At 38.5% G+C, this 19,890-nt stretch overlaps 5 protein-coding genes across 5 annotated transcripts in view; 3 read left to right on the top strand and 2 right to left on the bottom strand.

Annotated features, from left to right (window-relative positions):
• The first annotated feature begins 2,796 nt into the window (after nucleotides 1-2,796).
• On the top strand, nucleotides 2,797-4,237 carry LOC101313687 (cation/H(+) antiporter 25-like). The gene is made up of 2 exons (XM_004296000.1): nucleotides 2,797-3,129; nucleotides 3,215-4,237. Exons 1-2 carry the CDS (start codon nucleotides 2,797-2,799, stop codon nucleotides 4,235-4,237), a joined length of 1,356 nt encoding a protein of 451 aa, XP_004296048.1.
• Nucleotides 4,238-4,338: 101 nt separating this feature from the next.
• On the top strand, nucleotides 4,339-5,514 carry LOC101313398 (cation/H(+) antiporter 25-like). The gene has a single exon (XM_004295999.1). It carries the CDS (start codon nucleotides 4,339-4,341, stop codon nucleotides 5,512-5,514), a length of 1,176 nt encoding a protein of 391 aa, XP_004296047.1.
• Nucleotides 5,515-6,048: 534 nt separating this feature from the next.
• LOC101306896 (zinc finger HIT domain-containing protein 1 homolog) lies at nucleotides 6,049-9,575 on the top strand. The gene is made up of 5 exons (XM_004294716.1): nucleotides 6,049-6,413; nucleotides 6,488-6,590; nucleotides 6,951-7,057; nucleotides 7,144-7,350; nucleotides 8,921-9,575. The coding sequence occupies exons 1-4, from the start codon at nucleotides 6,309-6,311 to the stop codon at nucleotides 7,345-7,347; spliced, it is 519 nt and encodes a 172-aa protein (XP_004294764.1). The 5' UTR covers nucleotides 6,049-6,308; the 3' UTR covers nucleotides 7,348-7,350; nucleotides 8,921-9,575.
• On the bottom strand, nucleotides 7,907-10,530 carry LOC101306608 (laccase-3-like). Its single transcript, XM_004294715.1, has 6 exons — nucleotides 10,209-10,530; nucleotides 9,949-10,100; nucleotides 9,624-9,868; nucleotides 9,367-9,495; nucleotides 8,328-9,287; nucleotides 7,907-8,237 (listed from the first exon to the last, which is right to left on the bottom strand). Exons 1-6 carry the CDS (start codon nucleotides 10,326-10,328, stop codon nucleotides 8,107-8,109), a joined length of 1,737 nt encoding a protein of 578 aa, XP_004294763.1. The 5' UTR covers nucleotides 10,329-10,530; the 3' UTR covers nucleotides 7,907-8,106.
• A 1,617-nt stretch (nucleotides 10,531-12,147) lies between these two features.
• Nucleotides 12,148-19,890, bottom strand: part of LOC101306314 (N-alpha-acetyltransferase 25, NatB auxiliary subunit-like) — a 7,937-nt gene continuing 194 nt past the window's right edge. The window contains exons 2-19 of the mRNA XM_004294714.1: nucleotides 19,615-19,771; nucleotides 19,413-19,531; nucleotides 19,250-19,324; nucleotides 18,787-18,880; nucleotides 18,568-18,686; nucleotides 17,678-17,748; nucleotides 17,040-17,181; nucleotides 16,679-16,854; nucleotides 16,068-16,270; nucleotides 15,501-15,631; nucleotides 15,266-15,342; nucleotides 14,938-15,012; nucleotides 14,569-14,761; nucleotides 14,120-14,239; nucleotides 13,873-14,011; nucleotides 13,467-13,507; nucleotides 13,103-13,357; nucleotides 12,148-12,942 (exon numbers count right to left, since the gene is read on the bottom strand). Coding sequence (XP_004294762.1) covers nucleotides 12,247-12,942; nucleotides 13,103-13,357; nucleotides 13,467-13,507; nucleotides 13,873-14,011; nucleotides 14,120-14,239; nucleotides 14,569-14,761; nucleotides 14,938-15,012; nucleotides 15,266-15,342; nucleotides 15,501-15,631; nucleotides 16,068-16,270; nucleotides 16,679-16,854; nucleotides 17,040-17,181; nucleotides 17,678-17,748; nucleotides 18,568-18,686; nucleotides 18,787-18,880; nucleotides 19,250-19,324; nucleotides 19,413-19,531; nucleotides 19,615-19,771 — 2,883 coding nt within the window. The 3' untranslated portion in view covers nucleotides 12,148-12,246. The remainder of the gene's footprint in view (nucleotides 12,943-13,102; nucleotides 13,358-13,466; nucleotides 13,508-13,872; nucleotides 14,012-14,119; nucleotides 14,240-14,568; nucleotides 14,762-14,937; nucleotides 15,013-15,265; nucleotides 15,343-15,500; nucleotides 15,632-16,067; nucleotides 16,271-16,678; nucleotides 16,855-17,039; nucleotides 17,182-17,677; nucleotides 17,749-18,567; nucleotides 18,687-18,786; nucleotides 18,881-19,249; nucleotides 19,325-19,412; nucleotides 19,532-19,614; nucleotides 19,772-19,890) is intronic.

Below are 19,890 nucleotides of genomic sequence, written 5' to 3'. Positions count from 1 at the left end.
CTGGCCTCATTCATACACTACCAATCTTGCTTAAGTTTAATTTCCATCTTGAAGGAGCTAGCCTTTTATTTTGTTCGTATCAGAGTATGGTAGAATCTGTAAAGCTCAGGAGGGATAGCGCCATGAAGAACAAAAAGTCTAAATTTGTTATTCATTGGCGCTATCTATCCTGGGTTTCATGGCTTCTTCTTACTATCTCATTATCGCAGCTGATGCAATATGCTATGAACTCCTGGGAATCGGATCTTACTTTACTAGTTAGCCTTTTCTGCAGTTCAAGTAAATACCATATGTCCATGCTACTTGTTTGCTTATTTAGTTGATTTGCAGCTTGTTTTTTCACTTCAATTGTGTTCGTGTTCTTCGGTCATCTTCACTAGTTAGCTTTAATTTAGCTGCGCATTACTGGGTACTTTTATTCTCTCTCTCTCTCTCATTCTCTGTAACTCTCAAGGAAAGCATAGCAGCTTTTGATTCTGAGATTCTTGGCCGGTATCATATATTATCTCTTTTCCAGGGAAAAATGTTTGGGAATATGGGATTTTCCGGCTTGATAATTTTCAGTTTCATGTAATTATTGGTTTTTAGCTGATATATATCATCATATTGAATTTTGTTTCCCTTTAGAAACCCTAGCGATCGATCTGTGGAGTAAACAACTTTCTTCAAAACTATATTACTGTGATTAATACTTGATAATAATTACTGATGTTTAATGTCAACAACTGCAATTCTCATGCGTCCCTCTGTAAATTTGCTCTTGTGCTTAGCTAGATTTCTGGTTTACTTGCTCTTTTGATTAGGGCTTGCCCCCTGTTGCCCTTATGGATTGGTTGCTCTCTTTAGAACTTTGCTCTTGTTGTTTCCCAGTCTCTGGGTGAAATAATAAACTCTAATTTCTCTTACTTTTCCGATGTTGTACCGTTTATGCTTTTGAAGACTACGAGCTAGCTAGCCTTGTCTGATTCCTGAAACCCTAGCTTGCTTGTCGTCTTCTACAATCTACATAAGATCAAGCTAGCCTTGTGAATTATGACGAGCTATCAGGCTAGGGTTTCATGCTTTGATCGATGACTGAAACTTTTTTCTGTACGTAGTTGCAGGCTTCGCAGCTTTTTCAATAATGGAGTTTGGAGAGGTTACTCACTGTTGACGTTGACTGGTTTCCAACTCCCTTTCAGCTCACGGTCTCGATCGTCAGTCATCGCTTTCTTCTCCAAATTTCTATTCACTTCCTCATCATCATCTTCATCATTCTCTATCCCTTAATTACCAGCCACTTATTATTATTATTCATAAACGTCTAAATCCTTTTATTCAATTGATGGCTGTTATTATAAAGCTAGAATTAAACATCCCAGTATGCGAGAAGATGATGCTGATCAAAGTTTAGTTGTTGAAAATTTAACAGATTAATGTAATGGGTGTCTATGTTCTATGCGCAATATGAGTGATCTGGTTGGCCATTACAGATTTACATGCCTCGTGTAAGGTTGGGATGGATAGTTTTTGGGTCACGGAGAGAAACTTGATTTAACTTTAGGGTACAAAGGGTGTCTTGTTATATGGGGACAAAGGAACCAACTTACCCTGTAACTTATTTGAGATCTCCAACTATGGGATAGATAATGATGATGAGATCTTCATTTTCGGAAGAAGAAGATATGTGTAATGTGCTTCAACAGCAACCCCCACCTTAATTTGTTTGCCTCTTTATATATCCCCGGCCATTATTGTACAGAATATGCATATGTTTATTGAACTTTCATGTGTTCGGGCTCGAAGAAAATGTCTTTTTAGTCGGAAAGGTTATCCAATATGCAATTCGGCAAGCATTACACTCAGTGGCCTAGCCCACAATAGGGCGAGAGGTTGAACCCTCTGACATTTCATGCCAAGGCTGCTAAGTGGGATAGACAAAGCTCTTTATACCATATGGTATATATGATAAACAAACCTTTTTATGGTATGAAAGCTTTCATAATGTCAGAGGTTGAGCTTTCATAATTTCAAGTATTAGTATATCATATGCTATATCATGCCTCATAAAATGTGTGGTTATCATTGATTGAAGAATCAACTAAATGAATCTCTACAACTACGTATAATATAAATAAAACACAGACTAACAATTAAGTATAGAGAGTTATATCGATTATTCTGTTTTACTACAAGTGACGTATCGGATAATAAAGTAGTTAATTAGCCAAGAATTAATCCCTCGTTTCGACAAAAAGAGATTGTTTCCATTCTAAATCCCTTCATAACAATTTCAATATATCATGTGTATCTAATTGCATTACATGCATTGCATCTATGTATATGAAACCGTTTAAACTTGTTACCCAAACAAAGTTTTAAACAGCTACATGTCCGAAAATGAGCTTCACTCTTCTCTTTGCAGTTTGCACCATATATATATATATATATATATATAGGATCCTTGTATTGAAACTGAAGTAACTAATATTGTACTTAGTTAAAGACACAGAGAAAAATCATGTTGGTTCATTTATCATTTTACATCAAGTTTTATGAACAATGGTTATCGACAAATCTTCAGCAACCTCACACAAAAAAAAAAATAGAATTAAAATTTATGAATATAACGGTGACCAAATAACAGATTGACAGAATGTGAACTCCATATGGACCAAAATCCCCTTTTAACGCAAATCCACAACCCCCATAGAGGCGTAGAGCCCTCCCTATCTCTCTCTCTCTCTCTCTAGATCTCTTTCTATCTTTTTCCACAGTTTTCTGCATGGATAGGGTTTGCATGTCCTACTATTTTGCATGGTTAGGGAATTCCCACGGTACAGTTCCTCCGTCCCGGAGCCCCGCTCTTGGGACCAAAACTACTCCAATGCCTTTCAAGCCACCGTAAAAGCTCAGACCGCCGGCGGCAACGAGTCCAAGATTGGTTTCAACAATGTCTACCCACCAGAGTTAATTAAATGTCGACCGGCTGCAGGGTCACATCCCTTGGCCTTGTATGTTGGTGAGAGCCCTTTGAAAACTCCCTTCACGCTCGTGTTGCTAGAGATTTTACTGGTCATCGTTGCCACTCGCATTGTTCGTTTTCTTCTCAAGCCTCTCAGACAACCTAGAATTGTGTCGGAAATCATTGTAAGTCATGTATTGATATATTTTTTTTCAAAGGTTTCTTAATTATGACGGTTTAGATCAACTTAGTTCCGTTTCATTTCATTAGGGTGGTATATTCATCGGACCGTCGATATTAGGCCGGAGCAAGAAGTTTACCTCCGTCGTGTTCCCTGAACATTCCCAATTTATCATTCGGAATATCGGAATAATGGGGTTCATGTATTTCCTTTTTATCTCCGGAGTGAAAATGGATTTTGCCGTGGTAGCAAAAACAAAGAAGAAGCACATCGTCATAGCCCTGGTTGGAGTGTTCATCCCTTTGTTAATGACAGAAGGTGTTGGATTTATTTTACGCAAGTCTATGGTCGACAAAGAGCTAGCAAAAGTGTCAACAATAGGTGGAATTGCTTCGAGTTTGGCCTTGCCATTGTTCCCTGTCATCTACCCCATCCTGAAAGAGCTCAACCTCCTTAGCTCCGATATAGGACGGCTTGCGCTGTCCATAGCGGTGCTCAGCGACGGGTTTGGGATCACCGCTTTGATAGTCTTCGAGGCAGCTTTACAAGGGGAGGGGAGGCCCATAGCCATCTTGTGGTACACCATTTCTTTGGTGCTTATTCTGGCATTCACTCTTGGTGTGATAAGAAAAGCCATGCACAAAATTATTGATCACACCCCGGATGGTCAATATGTTGACCAAGCTTATGTGGTGGGGATTTTGTTGCTGGTTATGGTGATGGGCTTTTTCACGGACATGTTCGGTGTGGCCATTGCTAACGGCCCGTTTTGGTTGGGCCTGGTGATTCCAGATGGGCCCCCTCTCGGTTCGACACTGGTGGACAGGAGTGAGACGATGATAACAGAGATTTTGATGCCATTTTCATTTGCTGTTATAGGTCTTTCCACTGATGTTGAAGCTATGATTATGGCGGGTTGGCAGTGGATGGCACCATTGTTTGCTATGGGTATAACTTGTTATGCGTCTAAATTCATAGCTACATTTGCTACTTCTATGTTTTTCCAAGTGCCATTCAGAGATGGTGTTGTGCTTAGCCTTGTTATGTGCCTCAAAGGTCAGGTGGAGCTTGTGCTTTTCATCCACTGGATGGACAAAAGGGTAAGAATCTAAACCTGAAATAATTCATATTCTTCCTGTTTGCTTCAGGAGATGTGACCCTAGTTCTATAACTTTTCCTAATCAGATGCCAGCTCTTTTTCTTATACATACAGATGGTTGGGATACCAGGATTCACGATGCTCGTGCTACTTATAACAATAGTGACTGCAATAGCCACACCTTTGATCAGCATCCTCTATGACCCAACAAGGCCATATATGGTTCACAAAAGAAGAACAATCCAGCACACCCCAACAACAGACGCCGAACTTCGAATAGTTCTCGTCATTTATGATGAAGATAGCACAGCAGGCCTCATCAATCTTCTGGAAGTCTCCAATCCAACAATAAGCTCCCCATTCTCGATCTTTGCCATTCGCCTCATCGAGCTTGTTGGCCGTGCTTCTCCTGTGTTTATAGACCATCAGAAGGAAGAAGACGAGGCTGACTTGAAATATGCAGTGTCTCAAACCATCCACAATGCCTTGAAACTGTATCAAGAAAGCAAAGGTGACTATGTCAAGCTCTTTAACTTCACAGCCATAGCACCAATCAGAACAATGTACCAAGATATTTGTGAGCTAGCACTTTTGAAAAGAGCCACACTTATGATCTTGCCATTTCACAAGGAATGTCTGGACACTCTTGGAGGTAAACTGACAGAAATGGTGAGAAGAGGGATTAGAAATGTCAACACAAATGTTCTAGCGCATTCGCCTTGCTCGGTTGCTGTTCTGGTTGATAAGGGTCACCTCAGACATCCACTCATGGCATTCCGGGGACACTCTGATCTGCACTTTGTGATGTTGTTTTTGGGAGGAGCAGACGCGAGGGAGGCTTTGTGTTTAGCTGATAGGATGGTTGGGAATCCTAAGGTGTTGTTAACCGTGATTCGGTTTCTTTCATACAATTTTGAAGGGGATATTGAGATGGAGAAGAAGATGGATGATGGGGTTGTGACATGGTTTTGGGTTAAGAATGAGAGGAATGATAGGGTTTCTTACAGAGAGGTGGTAGTGAAGAATGGTGCAGAGACAGTAGGAGCAATTCAAGCTTTGGATGATCATAATTGTGATGTTTGGATTGTGGGGAGGAAACAAGGGATCAATCCGGTTCTTCTTGAAGGGTTATCAAATTGGAGTGAGAATCAAGAATTGGGTATAATTGGGGACTTTCTTTCCTCTGATGATTTTGATGGCACTGGTTCTGTTTTAGTTGTACAGCAGCAAATTTTGAGAGGGCAAGAGGCAGGTAAAGGTGGAATAACAGGTGGCCTAAATATATGTTAGAGATGGTGAAGGATTTAAATGGTGGGTGTTCAAGTCCATTGGTGTGTATAGATTTTGTTGTAATGTCAATCTTGAGATGTTGAATTGATAGATCGAGTTTAGGGTCTAACTTCAGTGTGTAAAGTGATTTTGTTCATGTATACTTATTTATATATGGAGTGATTCTATCTGAAAACCTAAATGCTCAAACTCACATATATTGTATGTTTCTCACCGACATATATTACTACAGCCTATTATACACTCATACACATTCTCTAATTAAAAAAAAAAAAAATCTTACTCATACACTTAGTCTTAATTTTTTTTTTTTTTCATCCAAATAATCATTCCAATTCATTTTCTCAGTTAAAGGCCATAAAGAATATTTGGATGAAAAATCGTGACTTTAAGGATAATTCAGATTAAAATAAAATTATAAGGACTAAACATATATCGACTTTAAACCATAAAGACGGTACAATATTATATATATATATATTTTTTTTTTTAACTATGCATGTATTTAAGAGCAGTGTTCAAAATTGTGAAGCTAATACTAATAGGTTGTCGAGCCCAAATCAGACAAGACCACAGAGAGCCCAAAACTCTCCGCTTTCCCACGCCCTGTTCTTAGAACCAGCAGAGGAGTTTGAGCTGAACCACTCTAAACTAAGCTGACCCCAGAAAGCTTGCTACTTTCATCTCCCCCATTCGAAACCCATTCTTAACGTTCTTCTCCAGTATCCCCCTTTTCTATTCGAATTCCTAAACTCGCTTAAAGGAGACACCTTTACCCTCCGTCCACACCCACCATGGATGATGACGTGTCCGCCCCCTTCCGCCGGTCGTCGAGCCGGAATCGTAAGGTGGCTTCCAAAATGGCTGCCGCCCTTATGAGCACTGATAACCGCACCCAGGTAAAATAAAAACCAATTCTTTTTTTCTTTTTTTTGTTGTTGTGTGTTTTTAGAGCTGATGGGTTATGTTGTAGGCTGCTCTTGCTAGACTTGAAGCTTTGGAAAATGACAATGCTGGGTTGGAAACTGTGGAGGTCAATGACGACGATGAGGCTTCTCTTGATGATGAGGATCAAGGTTTGTTTTACAAAATATGAGTTGGTTCTTTTTGGATGTGTATGATTTTGCAGTCCATGATTTCAAGATATGTACTTGAAGCATTTTGGGTTGCTGGGTTATGCTGATGTGATGATTATTAGCTGTGTTTGAGATGGTATGTGAGAAAATGAGGGGTTTTCTGATTGACCCTCTTGTTGTGTTTTGAAATCTGTTCACTAAGTGGCTGCTTGAGGCAAATGTAGGTTAGTCGGAAGTGAGATTATCGATGTGTGCTGTTTGAATTTGGTTGAGGTGACTAGCCAAGCAGTTATGGGATTTGTGCTATTATTGTTGGTGATGTTGGAGGAAAAAGGAATAACAATTGAACTCCTGGTGCAGGATATATACAGAAGAAGCAGCCTAAAGGCACCAAGCGTAAAACCCGGCAGGCAAAAGCTCTTGAGGCCAGGAAGGCACCGAGGACATTCCTTGAGCTTTTACAAGAGGTAATGAGGAAATGCTGCCTGTATCTTCTTTGTTGGATTTGAATTGCCACTATTGGTTTTCTTACATAAATTTCCGCACAAAACAGGCAAATCTTGAATCTTTGCCGCCTCATGTCCCCTCCTATCTGAAGGCAGCAGTAGGACCTCCGAGCTCTACCTCCCGCCGCCATTTCTGCACTGTTTGTGGTTCGGCTACCAACTATACGTGTGTGAGGTGTGGTATGCGCTTCTGTTCGTGTCGTTGCCAGAATATCCATAATGATACTCGTTGTCAGAAATTTGTTGCCTGATCGGTGAGTGTCTTGAACCGACAAATTTTTCTAATTTTAGTGAAATTGGTTGCTGCTGGCTAGATAAATCTTGTTTCTGTTAAAAAAAAAAAAATGTTTGTATTTAGTTTGCCTGAGAAGTAGGTGTAACCATCATTTATCCAAATTATATATTAGTGCAAATGGTACTGAAAAGAAAGATGAAAGAAATGTGTTTGTCCAATTGTGATTATGAGTTTTACTGCAATCCAAGAAATTGCATCTCGTTACCCAGTACCATATGCCGCTGCATCATCTTGGCACCTTCTCATATCATATGCTTGATTCATACTCCATACTTTGGCTACTCCAAACTACTTTTAGCAAGCTATTTCCTGATTTTTGTTTTGTTTGTTTGCTTGTTGTTATCTGTGGTTCTACTTGACTATGTAAGCTGAGTCGACATGATTAGGAGCTCAAATAACCATAGGTACCTGACCATGTGGTAGCTAGATTGAGCTCATGTTTGTTTCTTTCGTGTTTTAAGGTATCAACTATGAGATATGCAAATTATGTCAAATCCGAAACTCTTTCCTTTAATCTTGAAAACAATTCATACACATGACAACTTAGCTACTTGCCGCAGCATTTTCCAATTCTAGAAAAGAAATCATAGAGAAATCCATGACATCAACTTCACCCAAACCAATACATAGTAAAACTACTAAGTTTGCAAGATGACAGTGAATCTTGCAATCGCAACTACTAAACCCACACGACTACTGATGTTCTGTTGATAACTTAGCATTGGGGTAGATCTGCTGGGGGAGGTATGACAGACTGCAGCGGTCCATTTCCATTCTCTACCACAAAAGCCATTGCCAAACCCAAGACGAGATGTGCATCCAAGTGACAGTGCATCAACCAGACACCTATTTTGTTTTTCAAGTCATGGTATTAAAATAGTGAATCTGAGCATGAACTAAGAAGAAAGCTTATTATTTAAAATTAGGAGTAAATACCTGGATTATCAGCCACAAATCGAATAGCTACCCATCCACCTGGATTTGTTCCAATGGTGTTCCTCAGTGGTGGGTCAATGAGGTTGAATTTGGCTGGGTCTGTTCTGGGGTTGAAGTTGCCAAATCCTGATCCAACCACATAGAAATGGTACCCATGAAGATGCATAGGATGGTCCTCAGTTGTGACAATACTTGTGTCCTGCAATACAATTTGTACACTAGAACCATACTTTAACTTGTAGAGCTTAGTTCCACGACTAGGTGTCCATAACCCCCGGCTCACGTTACCAGTATAATCAAATTGCACCGGAGGAACTGGCGGGAAGTCTGTGGTGAACACACCAGGTATACCATTATAGTAGGCTTGCATTAAGGATGTGGTTTTTGGGAATACAAAAGAAACATTGTTCATGCTAGCTGCAAAACGGGTATTGTTTGGTCCTTGACACCGTGGGCTGTTAGGAACTGTGCAGTTAATCAGTCCCAAACCTACAATGAAATATAGGTTCTCGTCGATCTGTGTAGGGATTTGGACCTGGGAAGGGCTTTTTATCTGAACACTAAATGCAGTTGCGGTTGCTGTATCATTGTAGGCCGGTAACGATGGCAGTACTGGAGCTGAAAATTTTGCTTTCTTTGAATCACAAGCAGCAGCAGACTTGTATTCAAGGATGGCAGTGGTGGTGGTGTTGTCGAAGGCTGCATTCTGAGCAGTCTGATAGGCACGTGCAGCAGCATAGTAGTGAGCAGGGGGTTGATCAGCCGTGAGTAGGACATCTGTAGTTTGGCCAGGTCCTAACATAATGACTCTCGTTGTGAAAGGTTTCGTGTAGGATGCATCAGCACTCACAACAGTTAATCTATGGTTGGCAATGGTGAAGAACAGTTCTTGATTGAGTGCAGAGTTGATGATTCTCAAGAGAATTGTCTCGCTGGATTCCACTGGGATTCTCACAGTTCCTGTAATGTATAATTTTGTTTATATTATCCACTTGATGTTACAGTCTAAAAAAGCACAAAGTAGGGAGTAATGGCAGACCTTGTTTGGAGCATCTATATAGATCACCAGGCTGACCATTTATGGTATATGCATCAGAGACATTGGGTGCTCCTCCTGTGAATTGTGCCAGCCTCTGGACATCTAGTGGGTTCCTGTCCCACCATTCACCTGTATTATAAGGAAAAGGAAGTGTTTTAGTTACCATGATACTCCAAACTCTTGGTAAGTCATTCTATGCATGTAGGTTTGTTAAAAAAGAAAAAGGGAAGCTTGAAAAACTGTCTTTGGGATATTACCGAGTAGAAGGGGAAATTCTTTCTTGGGCATTGAGAAGGGGTATGGAGTACCCAATCTAGGATAGATAATGAGAGCTCCATAGACAGTGGCTCTAAGCCATTTGCTGTGTGCATGCCACCACAAAGTGCCTTCTTGGTTTTGAATTGTGAAGCGGTATGTGTATGTAGCTCCTGGCTGGATGGGACATTGTGTGACATATTCAGGTCCGTCTGCCCATGGATTTCTTAGCTGCTTTAGTCCATGCCTGAAACAAAATTTGTTAGCAGAATGAAGATGACTGTGTAACTGCATTGGTTTTGAGAAGGTTATTGTTGTGACAAGTACCAGTGGATAGTGACATTGTATTTTGCTCTGTTTGTAACTTTGACAGCAAGAGAATCGCCATTTCTGACTTCCAAAGTTGGCCCTGGGAATTGGCCATTGACTGTAATTGTGTTGTGGGTTCTGCACAGCCTCTTCACTGGCTTCGCTTCAACCTATTTCAACCCACGCAAAGAGGAAAACCAAATGTTTATAACCAAGTCCATGTTATTCTGAAATAGTAAAAAGAAGGTATGATGAACTGAGAAAAGAAGAAGACATACAACAAATTCATGGTAGTGAGTTTCAGCAGCTGCAAAAGAAGCTAGGAGAGTCAGGAAGGCGAGAAGGCAAAGGAGGAGGCAACAGCTCAATGGCTTGAGAGTAAAGCTTGAAGCCCCCATTGCTTTCTGAGCTCTTTGTTGAATGAAGTTGATGGTAGTTGTGTGTTAGAAGACTATGGAGAGCAGCTATTTATACATTCTGGATTAAGCGGGAAATGGAACAATTATAGTTAATTCTTATTTCATTCTGTGATACTGCCTATGTAAATTAGGTTTTGAGTCAACAGGGATGCTATTTTCTTTTCTCATAGAACATATTAGTCCAACCATAAAGGGAATTTGGTGCACCCACTTGTTTAAACAATGGAGGTGTTCTGCTTAGTATTGTTAGAGGGAACTGGTATTCCCACTTCTTTTACATCTAAATTTGTTACATCTAATATTGTTAGAGGGTCATTACTCGTTAGTGTTTGTAGTGCCTTGGCTTATTAAGATTGTTCTGTATCTTCAAGTCTTCACCAAATTTACCAAAGAATAGAGATTGGCTCTACTCAGGGAGCAATTCGGAAACTCGAAAGGTACCATTAGGATCAATGCAACATGTACTGCATTTAAAATCACAATACACTTAGAGATGTTATCCATAATGTGATCATACTTCTGTCAATCCTGATTGTCTTGGTGTTAGACTATCATCTGTATTTGAGGATTCTCCCCAAATGCAAGTAAAAAGGTAATTTCTCTAAATTACAACACTTGTTAGCATTTGTGATTCTGTTACCAAGAATTTTAAGAGTTTAAAGTTCACTTCCAAGCTCACATTCCCTTTGTAGAACAGTTAAAGTGGGGTTGAAATTCTGTTTTGGTTTGGTAGAGGATGGAGAAGGAATATGTCTCTCTGCTTTAGTCGACTATTTCCCGTTATAAAATGATGCAACAAATACCACCCAAGCTTCCTGGACTTAACAACCTTGTTTCTTATGAAATAAACAGTACACTCCCTGATCAGCTCCACCATATCAACCAATTCCTTTCTCTTTTCCCTGTTTAAATTATTGAGGAATTTTCATTTTGTAGATCGTACAACACAGAGCTTTGAACATCAAGTCCATCTTCGGCCGAGGTGGCCGAGTCGTGGGATGGGGCTCTGATTATGAATCGGACGTGCCACACCACCCAATACTCTTCAGGTCTTCCTTGAACTATATCAGAATCTCCCCTACAATGCTGCTGTATAAATAATAATAGTCAGTTAATCAAAAGAGATGAAACAAATAAAATAGATTGATTCAGTTGGTGTAGTTTGAACAGCTTCACCAATATGAAAACAATGTGTTGTGTCGTCAAAATGTCTAGCATTGTTTGAAACACGAATCAAGGCACTGATTATGAGTTGCACTTCAGTACTAAATAATGCTTGAAATGAAGCAGGTTTGACAGGTCTACTATCCAAACCTTCGTTATAACAAGATGATCCATCAATGGTACTTGCAGCCAATTGTTAAGGTGCTTCTAATGAATTAGGTGGCCTCTGCCAACTAACTCCGCAGTCCACAGACATGAAACAGATCGAAATATTTTGATTCCTGTATTGAAGCTAGGAAAATCACATCTGTACTAATCAACAATGTTCTCCTTCGTATTCCTTGTATTATGAAAGAGACATTAGACATTTGCAAACAAAACTGGAATTCAATCAGCAAAATGGGATGATACACTGTAAATACAAAAGTTACAAGCCTCTGTAAAGATGAAACACACCAAGAGCCGAAGGAAGTAAAGAGAAGTGATTGCTATGTTACAAAACAGAATTTAAGGCAAAAACTGCAAACAGGAGCAGCAGCCAAGCGCAACAAACCCTGCCTGCATAAAACGGCAAGGAAACTCCCCAGATAATGGGGATTGAAAAACAAAACAAATAAAAAATGGCAACTTGGAAAAACAAGTCTTCTCTTGTGAGATGCTGGATCACAGATAATGGGCAAAGTTGGAAGTACAGAACCAGCACAAACAGCAGATGAAATTTCAAAATCACTCTTTAGGCTTGAGCTATCTGCTGTTTCAATGCCTGAAACAACTTTGATTTCGAATCACAAATTTGGAGAAACTCAGACAGTACTGTACACTTCCCTGCAACTATCTTCCTTCCAACATCAACATGACTCCAAGACTTCAATGATTGGGAAATTCTATCACCAAGATCTGTCTCATTTATTGATGACGTAAAAGTTCCTATAATCTGGAAAACCTGTCCAGGTCCCTCCATTTGTTCTTTTTTCTGCAAGGAGGAAAGTAAGGTCTCCAAATTTTCATCCTCTGGCCTGTTGATCTGTTCTTTTAACCATTTCCTAACCTTTTCTAATGTATTGCATAAAGACACGACTGAATCACGGAGAAGAGATAGACATGATTGATCTGCAAATCCAGCTTTCTTCTTCTTCTTTCCCGACGGAAAAGATGAACGAATGCAAGATTGAATTACAAGACCATGCCACGCCAATGATTCTGTAACTAACTGTATCAGAATTGGAAGATCAACCCACGGAGAGGTAATTAGAGTCTCCATAGAGCTAACTATATCTGAAACATACTTCTCCACTAGAGAATCCGCACAACGCCATGCTCGGGACAGACCTCCTTCTCCATTTGCCAGCCCAATCTCATGGGAACTCAAGTTCCATGCATTCACAAACACAGAAAAGTTTATCCAGTCGATCAAGTCCGAACCAAAGACCTGCAAAAAATGCTAACGTTATTATTCCCATAACCTTGCCCATAGGTTTGCCTTATGGACATACATTGGTTTAACTCTTCCAAGATTTATTTCTAGTAAACCTTCACAAGTACCAAAAAGTAACCAAATGTGTAAAGTGAGATTGGTGATGCAATAATACCTCAAAAGACTTCTGGCCACCAGAAACTCCCAAGACTACTTCTATTGCATCAGTAAATGAATAGCCCAACATCTTTGCATATCGCTCTAGCAAAATTTTCAGCTCTGAGGAGATTTTAGGGTCAGATGCTGATCCATTGATTTCCAGATTTTCCTTGAGTGAAGTTGAAGCACTCTGTATGGACAGATAAATCAACCGAGGAAGAAGAGATTTCCTCTCAATCATGCTCCGTACATTTGCTTCCCTTTCTGTCATCTAAATTTCATACCAGCAGAGGCAATTGTAAAGTTAAGAGAGTACCTTCATGGAATCATCCAAATATGGTAATTTATTTATTGAGAAATTACAGGATGGAATTTCATACCGAGTTCTCTCTGGGATAGTAGGATACTCCTTCATAAGGACCTGACATGATTCATAACTTTCAAATCAGCTCAGGAAACTATTAGCTAACATAATCTGAAGAGTAACACTTCAAAATTGTAGAAATTAATGCAGAGGTTGAAAAAAACTTCAATAAAAATTTAAATGTGGAGAGATAATAACTGCCCTTCAAGAATTTGGACTACATCAGCCTTTAAACACCACAGATCAACATACATTTTGTACATTGCCTTAAAGATTAACAAACCTTTTGTACATTGCCTTAACATGCCATGTGATAATGTTGGTCATATTTTATCTAGCAAGGTGAATATCACTTACAGCCGAAGTGACAGCTATGGTTTACAGTTTAGGTTTCGGAATAAAAAAATTGCATGTTTACCAACCTAAAAGATAGTTTCTTTCGGAAGTTGGTGCCCACCAGGGACGTGACTGCAAATCTTCATTAAAGGTCAATGACTTGGATCCAATCTCATTTGAGAGTTCAACAAAGTGAATACCACATTTCAAGCTTCCAAGAACCGCCTACAAAAATCAAGATATACTATTAAACCAGAAATATTATAATCCAAACAGTTTTCTGTCCTATCAAAGCAGAGCGCATCCACTGCAAAATATAGAATCACAGATTACCTCTTCCTCTTCAATGTTTTCTGCATTCTGCTTTAACTGGAGAATGGGTCCTTCAACCCTTGCCACTAGATACTGATTAGATTGTTGTAATCGCTCTTTAAACTGCACAAATTCAATTACCTGCAATAATAAAAAGAAGTGTCATAATTATATTAGTCTTTGCAAGCAAGATGATCACTCCTTCCCTTTGTGTGCGCAAGACAATTAAAACTCCTGAAACCTAGTTGGTTGCATAATATATGACCAGAGTTTTGCCAACCACATCATCAGGTGCAAGATTAGACTCAACAAAAGAAAGTATGCAGGTTTTATGTGCAACATACACAACAGATATTTGTTAAAATAAAAGAAAACATACGTCAAGTGCAACCTAGAATTATGTTGTGTATAATTAACAATCACATTGAATATGAATGAAGAAACATGCATTAACATATATTATAACGTACTTTTGAGTAATTTCTATGGCGGTAGGCAAGAAATGTGAGATCCGCTGATTCTCTCAAATGGTCATCCATAAACTTGAGATAATCCTTTAGCAGATTATTTAAATCTACCCAGAGGGGAGACACCAGCATCTGGGGTAAAATGTGGTGTGATACAGTTTCCATCAAGATATTTTTAACATCAAGTGATTTGAACCTAAACAGGAAACATAAGAAAAGGTAAGGCATGGACACAAATTTAGCAAATGCAACGAAAAAAAATTAAGGCCAGTTTTAGCCATTAAACGGCAAGCGATTCTCTTGACATTCTTGAATCAAAAAGACATTTTAATATCACCCAATGTAATCAAGTGTTATATTAGAATTATTTACCATTCATATGCTAGAGAAAGGGCACCGAAGTGGGAATACAAATGCAGCAACAAGATCTTGTACTGCCATACATGTCTGCCAAACAAAGTGTATTAACCAAATGTTATAAAGAGAATAGAATAAAATGGCTAAAGCAAGCTATACGTTGCTTAGACTGAGCTTATAAGTTCATAAGTATCTAAAACAACAAGTAATTATTACAGATGATTTCCTATTGCTTGCATGCCTGGGGCAAACACACAAATTTTATTCTATTAAAACAAAGCCATGCATAGGCAAAGAATAACAAAAAGAACAAAATGACAAATAAAACAGGCAAAGCCCTCACCTTCGAATAGTCAAGCCAAACTCCAACAACATGATTGCCTCAACAAAGTAACCAACATTCCTGGTGCGCCAGTATAACTATACAGAAAAGCAATATTAGTCTTGGACTGGCGTCAATAAAAACATATTTATCACTGAAAACTGAAAAGTAAAAACTTGCAGACTGAAAATGAAGATACACAAAGCCAAGAAAAAAATGGCATGGACATGAAACAAGGTAAAATCGATACACATACCTGAATCAACACATTGCAAGCTAATGATAGCAACTCTTCCCCGTGCATACTCTCTTGAGAATCCAAGTCCTTTGAAAGTGGTAGGTTTTTACAGTACATCTCAACCATCTGCACAACAGAGCCCTCAAGTTCTGAGGAATAAGAGCTGAAGTTAATAAAGTACATCTCAAATAGAGGGCTCATTACAACAGCTTACTGTCATCACAAGGAAGAGGAAATAGCTCCACTACCACAAAAAAGGAAGAAAAAATGATCAAGGACAAAATTAAGACCGTACCAGGAGAAAATGAAAATTTGCAGAAGAGCGAGTATTAAATGAAATGATCATAAACATAGAACCTTAACACCAGCTACCAGGTTCACAATTGTTATCTCTAGGTTATATTAGATATCAATTAACTAAATTTACTAACATATCCACAATGTAAGTATATCAGGGAAGTTTTTTTTTTCCTACATATGTATAAAACAATGAATTAATCAAGCAAAGGAAACCAGTTGAAGCAACATTAGCATCATAAGATGGAGTTGAAGATATCTATCAAACGCAACAGTCAAGAGACTCACCAACGACAGTAAGCTTGGACATGTTTCCGATCAGTTCTTGAATTTTAAAGAGTGTTATTGATTGCCCAAGTACTTTAGCTGGCACAGCTGAAATGGAGGCAGAACTTTCCTTTAACTTGCCCAGGAGTTCTGCCTTCTTATCAGGAGTCAAGACTTCAAGAAACATCTCAACATCAGAACTGAAGCAGGCCAGGTGACCAAACCTGTGTTTGTGAAAATAAATTACATACTGTAAATGCATTTGTGATTTCTAATATAAAGACACCAAAAGGTATACGATTTATATGATTTTGGCATTCCACTTGTCAGTAGTTAAAGTGCAGTGCAAGTGTTAAAATATGAGGAAATGTGGACTGCCAAAATCACTCCCCCTTGACAAAAAAGCAATAGTATTTATCATCATAAATTAAACTTGTAAAAATCTGAAAAGCTGAAGTTATATGAATCCAATAGCTTGGTTAAATTTGATCATTATACCAAGCCATTATCGACACTGGAGGTAAGAGTAACAAATGAGTATTTATTCACATAATAAAAGGAAAAATTAAAAAACTATTGCTTCAGAAAAGAAAGAAGAAAGAAAAACAGAGAATCTGGGAGTGGTAATATACCCATGAAAGTATTGGATTAGAGCCTCCATTAACTTGACATCATCGCCCTTGCCATATAAGCACTTCCTCCTTTCAATTTCAATATGTGCCAAGTATGGACACCTTGCAAAATTATTGCCTGTATTTCCTTGCAACTTTTGTACAAAGTCAGATGCACTAGACATACGAGAATCAAACTGCATTTCAATTGAAACAATAAAAAACAAAAAGTCAATTTCTTAGGAAATCTCTGATCAAGATATGGAAATGATAACAAGGAAACACATAAAGCCAATGCAATTAAAGCGTGAATATGCACAACTTTAATTTTCATTGGTAGAGAAAAAAATAAATATAAAATGAAAGCAAGTGTAATTTGTACCACTTCATCTGTCAAGTTTGAAATCTTGCACTCAACAAATTTCGGAGGATGAATTGGATCCGTTGTAGCCCTATCGCACCAGTTGCTGTCATCATCCAGCAAACAGCCTAGATAATGTAGGAAACATTCCCAATCATCAGGACTGCCAAATGAAAGAAACAATATCAAAGGCTGAAATTAGTAAGTGCTAATAAACTGATTAGAAATGGACATCAAGGCTCTGGATCAAAGCAATCAATATATGAATCACTTAGGAAACCAGCAGATAACTAGAAATATAAGTCAATGTCCCGATGCAGTATTACTGAAGCAGTACCTACTGATGCCGTAACAAATGTCGTAAATGAGGATAAAACATCTTATCTATGACCACTAACAAAGAAAGTATAAAATACTGATGAATAAGGAACAAGGGAGGGTAATGCCTTCCATACACACTTAGCATCACTAGCCGGAGAGAAATGCGTAGAATCCAAATCAAGCGGTTTTGATAAAGCAAAAACTCAAAATACACAATCCAGTCTGCACATTATCAACACCCTCCATATGGGCCCATATAGGCCAATTCAAGCCTATATTAGCTATGGACTACTAAAGAGAAGATTATGTTTACTACGGAGGATGATTTCCATGCATACCATAATTCCAGAATCTTTTGAAATATATTGGCAGCGGCAGCGTAGTCACACACCCGAGCAAGCAGCCTCCCCTGTCAACTTAAAGTGAAAGTGGACAAGTTGATGAGAAGAAAACATGTGAAGGCAGTAACTATAAGACTTAAAATGAACAAGCTCAATTTCTTCATACTAAATTGACAAGGGATAGTGTGTGTGTGTGTGTGTGTGTCATAAATCTTCACTAAACGATGCACAATATGAACTTCTATAAATTATAATGGGAATTTAAGGTTCATGTGTATGTAAATATAAAGAGGCTATTTCGTTAAAGCACACTTGATAATTATACTGATATATTCGTTTTGCAAATGAAAGCTAAACCAATTTTAATATTTCAAGTTTTATAGAAATTATGTTTGTTCCAAGTAATCCAAAGTTTCGATTCTCGAACATCTTATATAATGACAAATGTATCATTCTAGTGATTATGGAGCTGCTGGCTTACAAGCTTGTTTCCTACGGATTTTGCTTGAAACTTGAAGGACAACGAAAATAGAAAAAGTAATACCAGACGTACTTTTTATATTCAGGATTAGCATCCAACAAACATTTGAATAGTTTGTTATATTGATGCACGAAAGACTAGTTGTTGTAATTCAGTTGATGATGTGATAAAAAAAAATACACACACACAGATATATATATATAGAAAATTGTGTGTGTATGTTCTGAGATATGTCCTACCTTCCGTCTTTCACTTTGAATGTTCTCTTGAAAGAAACTTTAATCTGATAACGATAATGGATGACTATGGGGTGTGGACATACTTATATTTACACTACATAAGTATTTAGATTCAAGAACAATCTATTGATTATCATTTAAATTAACATTGAAGCTTCAGAAAGTACCTGTATACGTAGCTTATCAACTTCAACCAGTAAAAGCGATCCCAATTTACCGGAGAGAATCTCCAAAGCATCCCCAAATTTTGCTTGTTGTTCCAATATGGAAATATAGACCATGAGAGCTGAGGCATATTCCAAGCTTTTAGAACAATAATATTTTATACAGAGCAAAAGTAATATTTGAGATAGGCAATGGTTTATAGTGATAGAAAACATGTATACCTTCAGGCTCATGCAAGCTATGGGAGGCAACATGCTTCTTTACTAAGCCTTCAGCCAAGAGTAACAGCTTTTCTCCTCCGTTTCCACAAAACACCTATACGAATTTCAATGCCGATAAAAATAAGCTAATATATAACTATTTTTCTTTTTCTTCTTTCCCTTTGCTTAACAAGAATCATTCTGAAATACATCAGATAAGAATTCCACTAATAAGAACTAATAAGATTTTTTTTTGATCGAATGTCTTCTACAATTAATAAGAATTTCACAAGAAAAGTAATTGTTGGAAATTTACTTAGACTACTAGAATTAATAATTTAATATTACGACTTGGAACCCTAAGTATCAAACTCTACTCCCGCCCCTGGGTTTTTCAGGTTTTTAGTAAAACCGAAAATTGCATTCAAAGTAGGACCAAAATACCATACACAAAAAGAAAAACGTGACGACAGGCAAGCCTTACCTGTAACTGAATGCTACACACTGCCCAGAGCAAGAACCTCTCCTCGCCAACAAGTTTGTACATTCTTATGGCTGTCTGCCATAGACGGATAAACACATAGCAAACACTCATAATTCAACCTCCAAAAACAAAGATAACAGCTATCGTATTAAACGAAGCAAACCTGTTGCTGCTTGACAAACGAGTATTCTCGAACGTAGCAGTTGAATAGCCCCATCATCAGCTCCAAATTGCTCGGAAATTTACCGCAAGCATATTCGTAACAGTTGGTAGCCATTTCCACTGGTAACAACGAGAACACATAAGCCATTTCACAATGTGGTGCCTTCCGAAACAGACCAAGCCACAGAAACAGAGACACTTACAGTGATCGAGGCGTTGGAAGACGATTTGCAACGTGCTGAGAGTGAGATCGTCCATCAAAACGGAGTCGTTTTTGTGCAAATGCTCCTTGGCGTTGAGGCAAAGCGACAATGCCTCTTCCGATTTCCCCATCCTCTCCAGGATGAGAGCTTTAAGCGCCTGCAGGAATCAGAGAGTGAAAATCTTTAAAGCTCAAACGCAAAACGACGTTGGATTAAGGAGAGAGAGAGAGAGAGAGAGAGAGAGAGAGAGAGAGAGAGAGAGTAGTAGTAGTAGTA

This window comes from Fragaria vesca, linkage group LG3, assembly GCF_000184155.1.
Source record: "Fragaria vesca subsp. vesca linkage group LG3, FraVesHawaii_1.0, whole genome shotgun sequence".
NCBI classification, from domain to species: Eukaryota; Viridiplantae; Streptophyta; class Magnoliopsida; order Rosales; family Rosaceae; genus Fragaria; species Fragaria vesca.
Note: the sequence above shows the minus strand (reverse complement) of the source record. Positions and strands in the feature narration are given on the sequence as shown.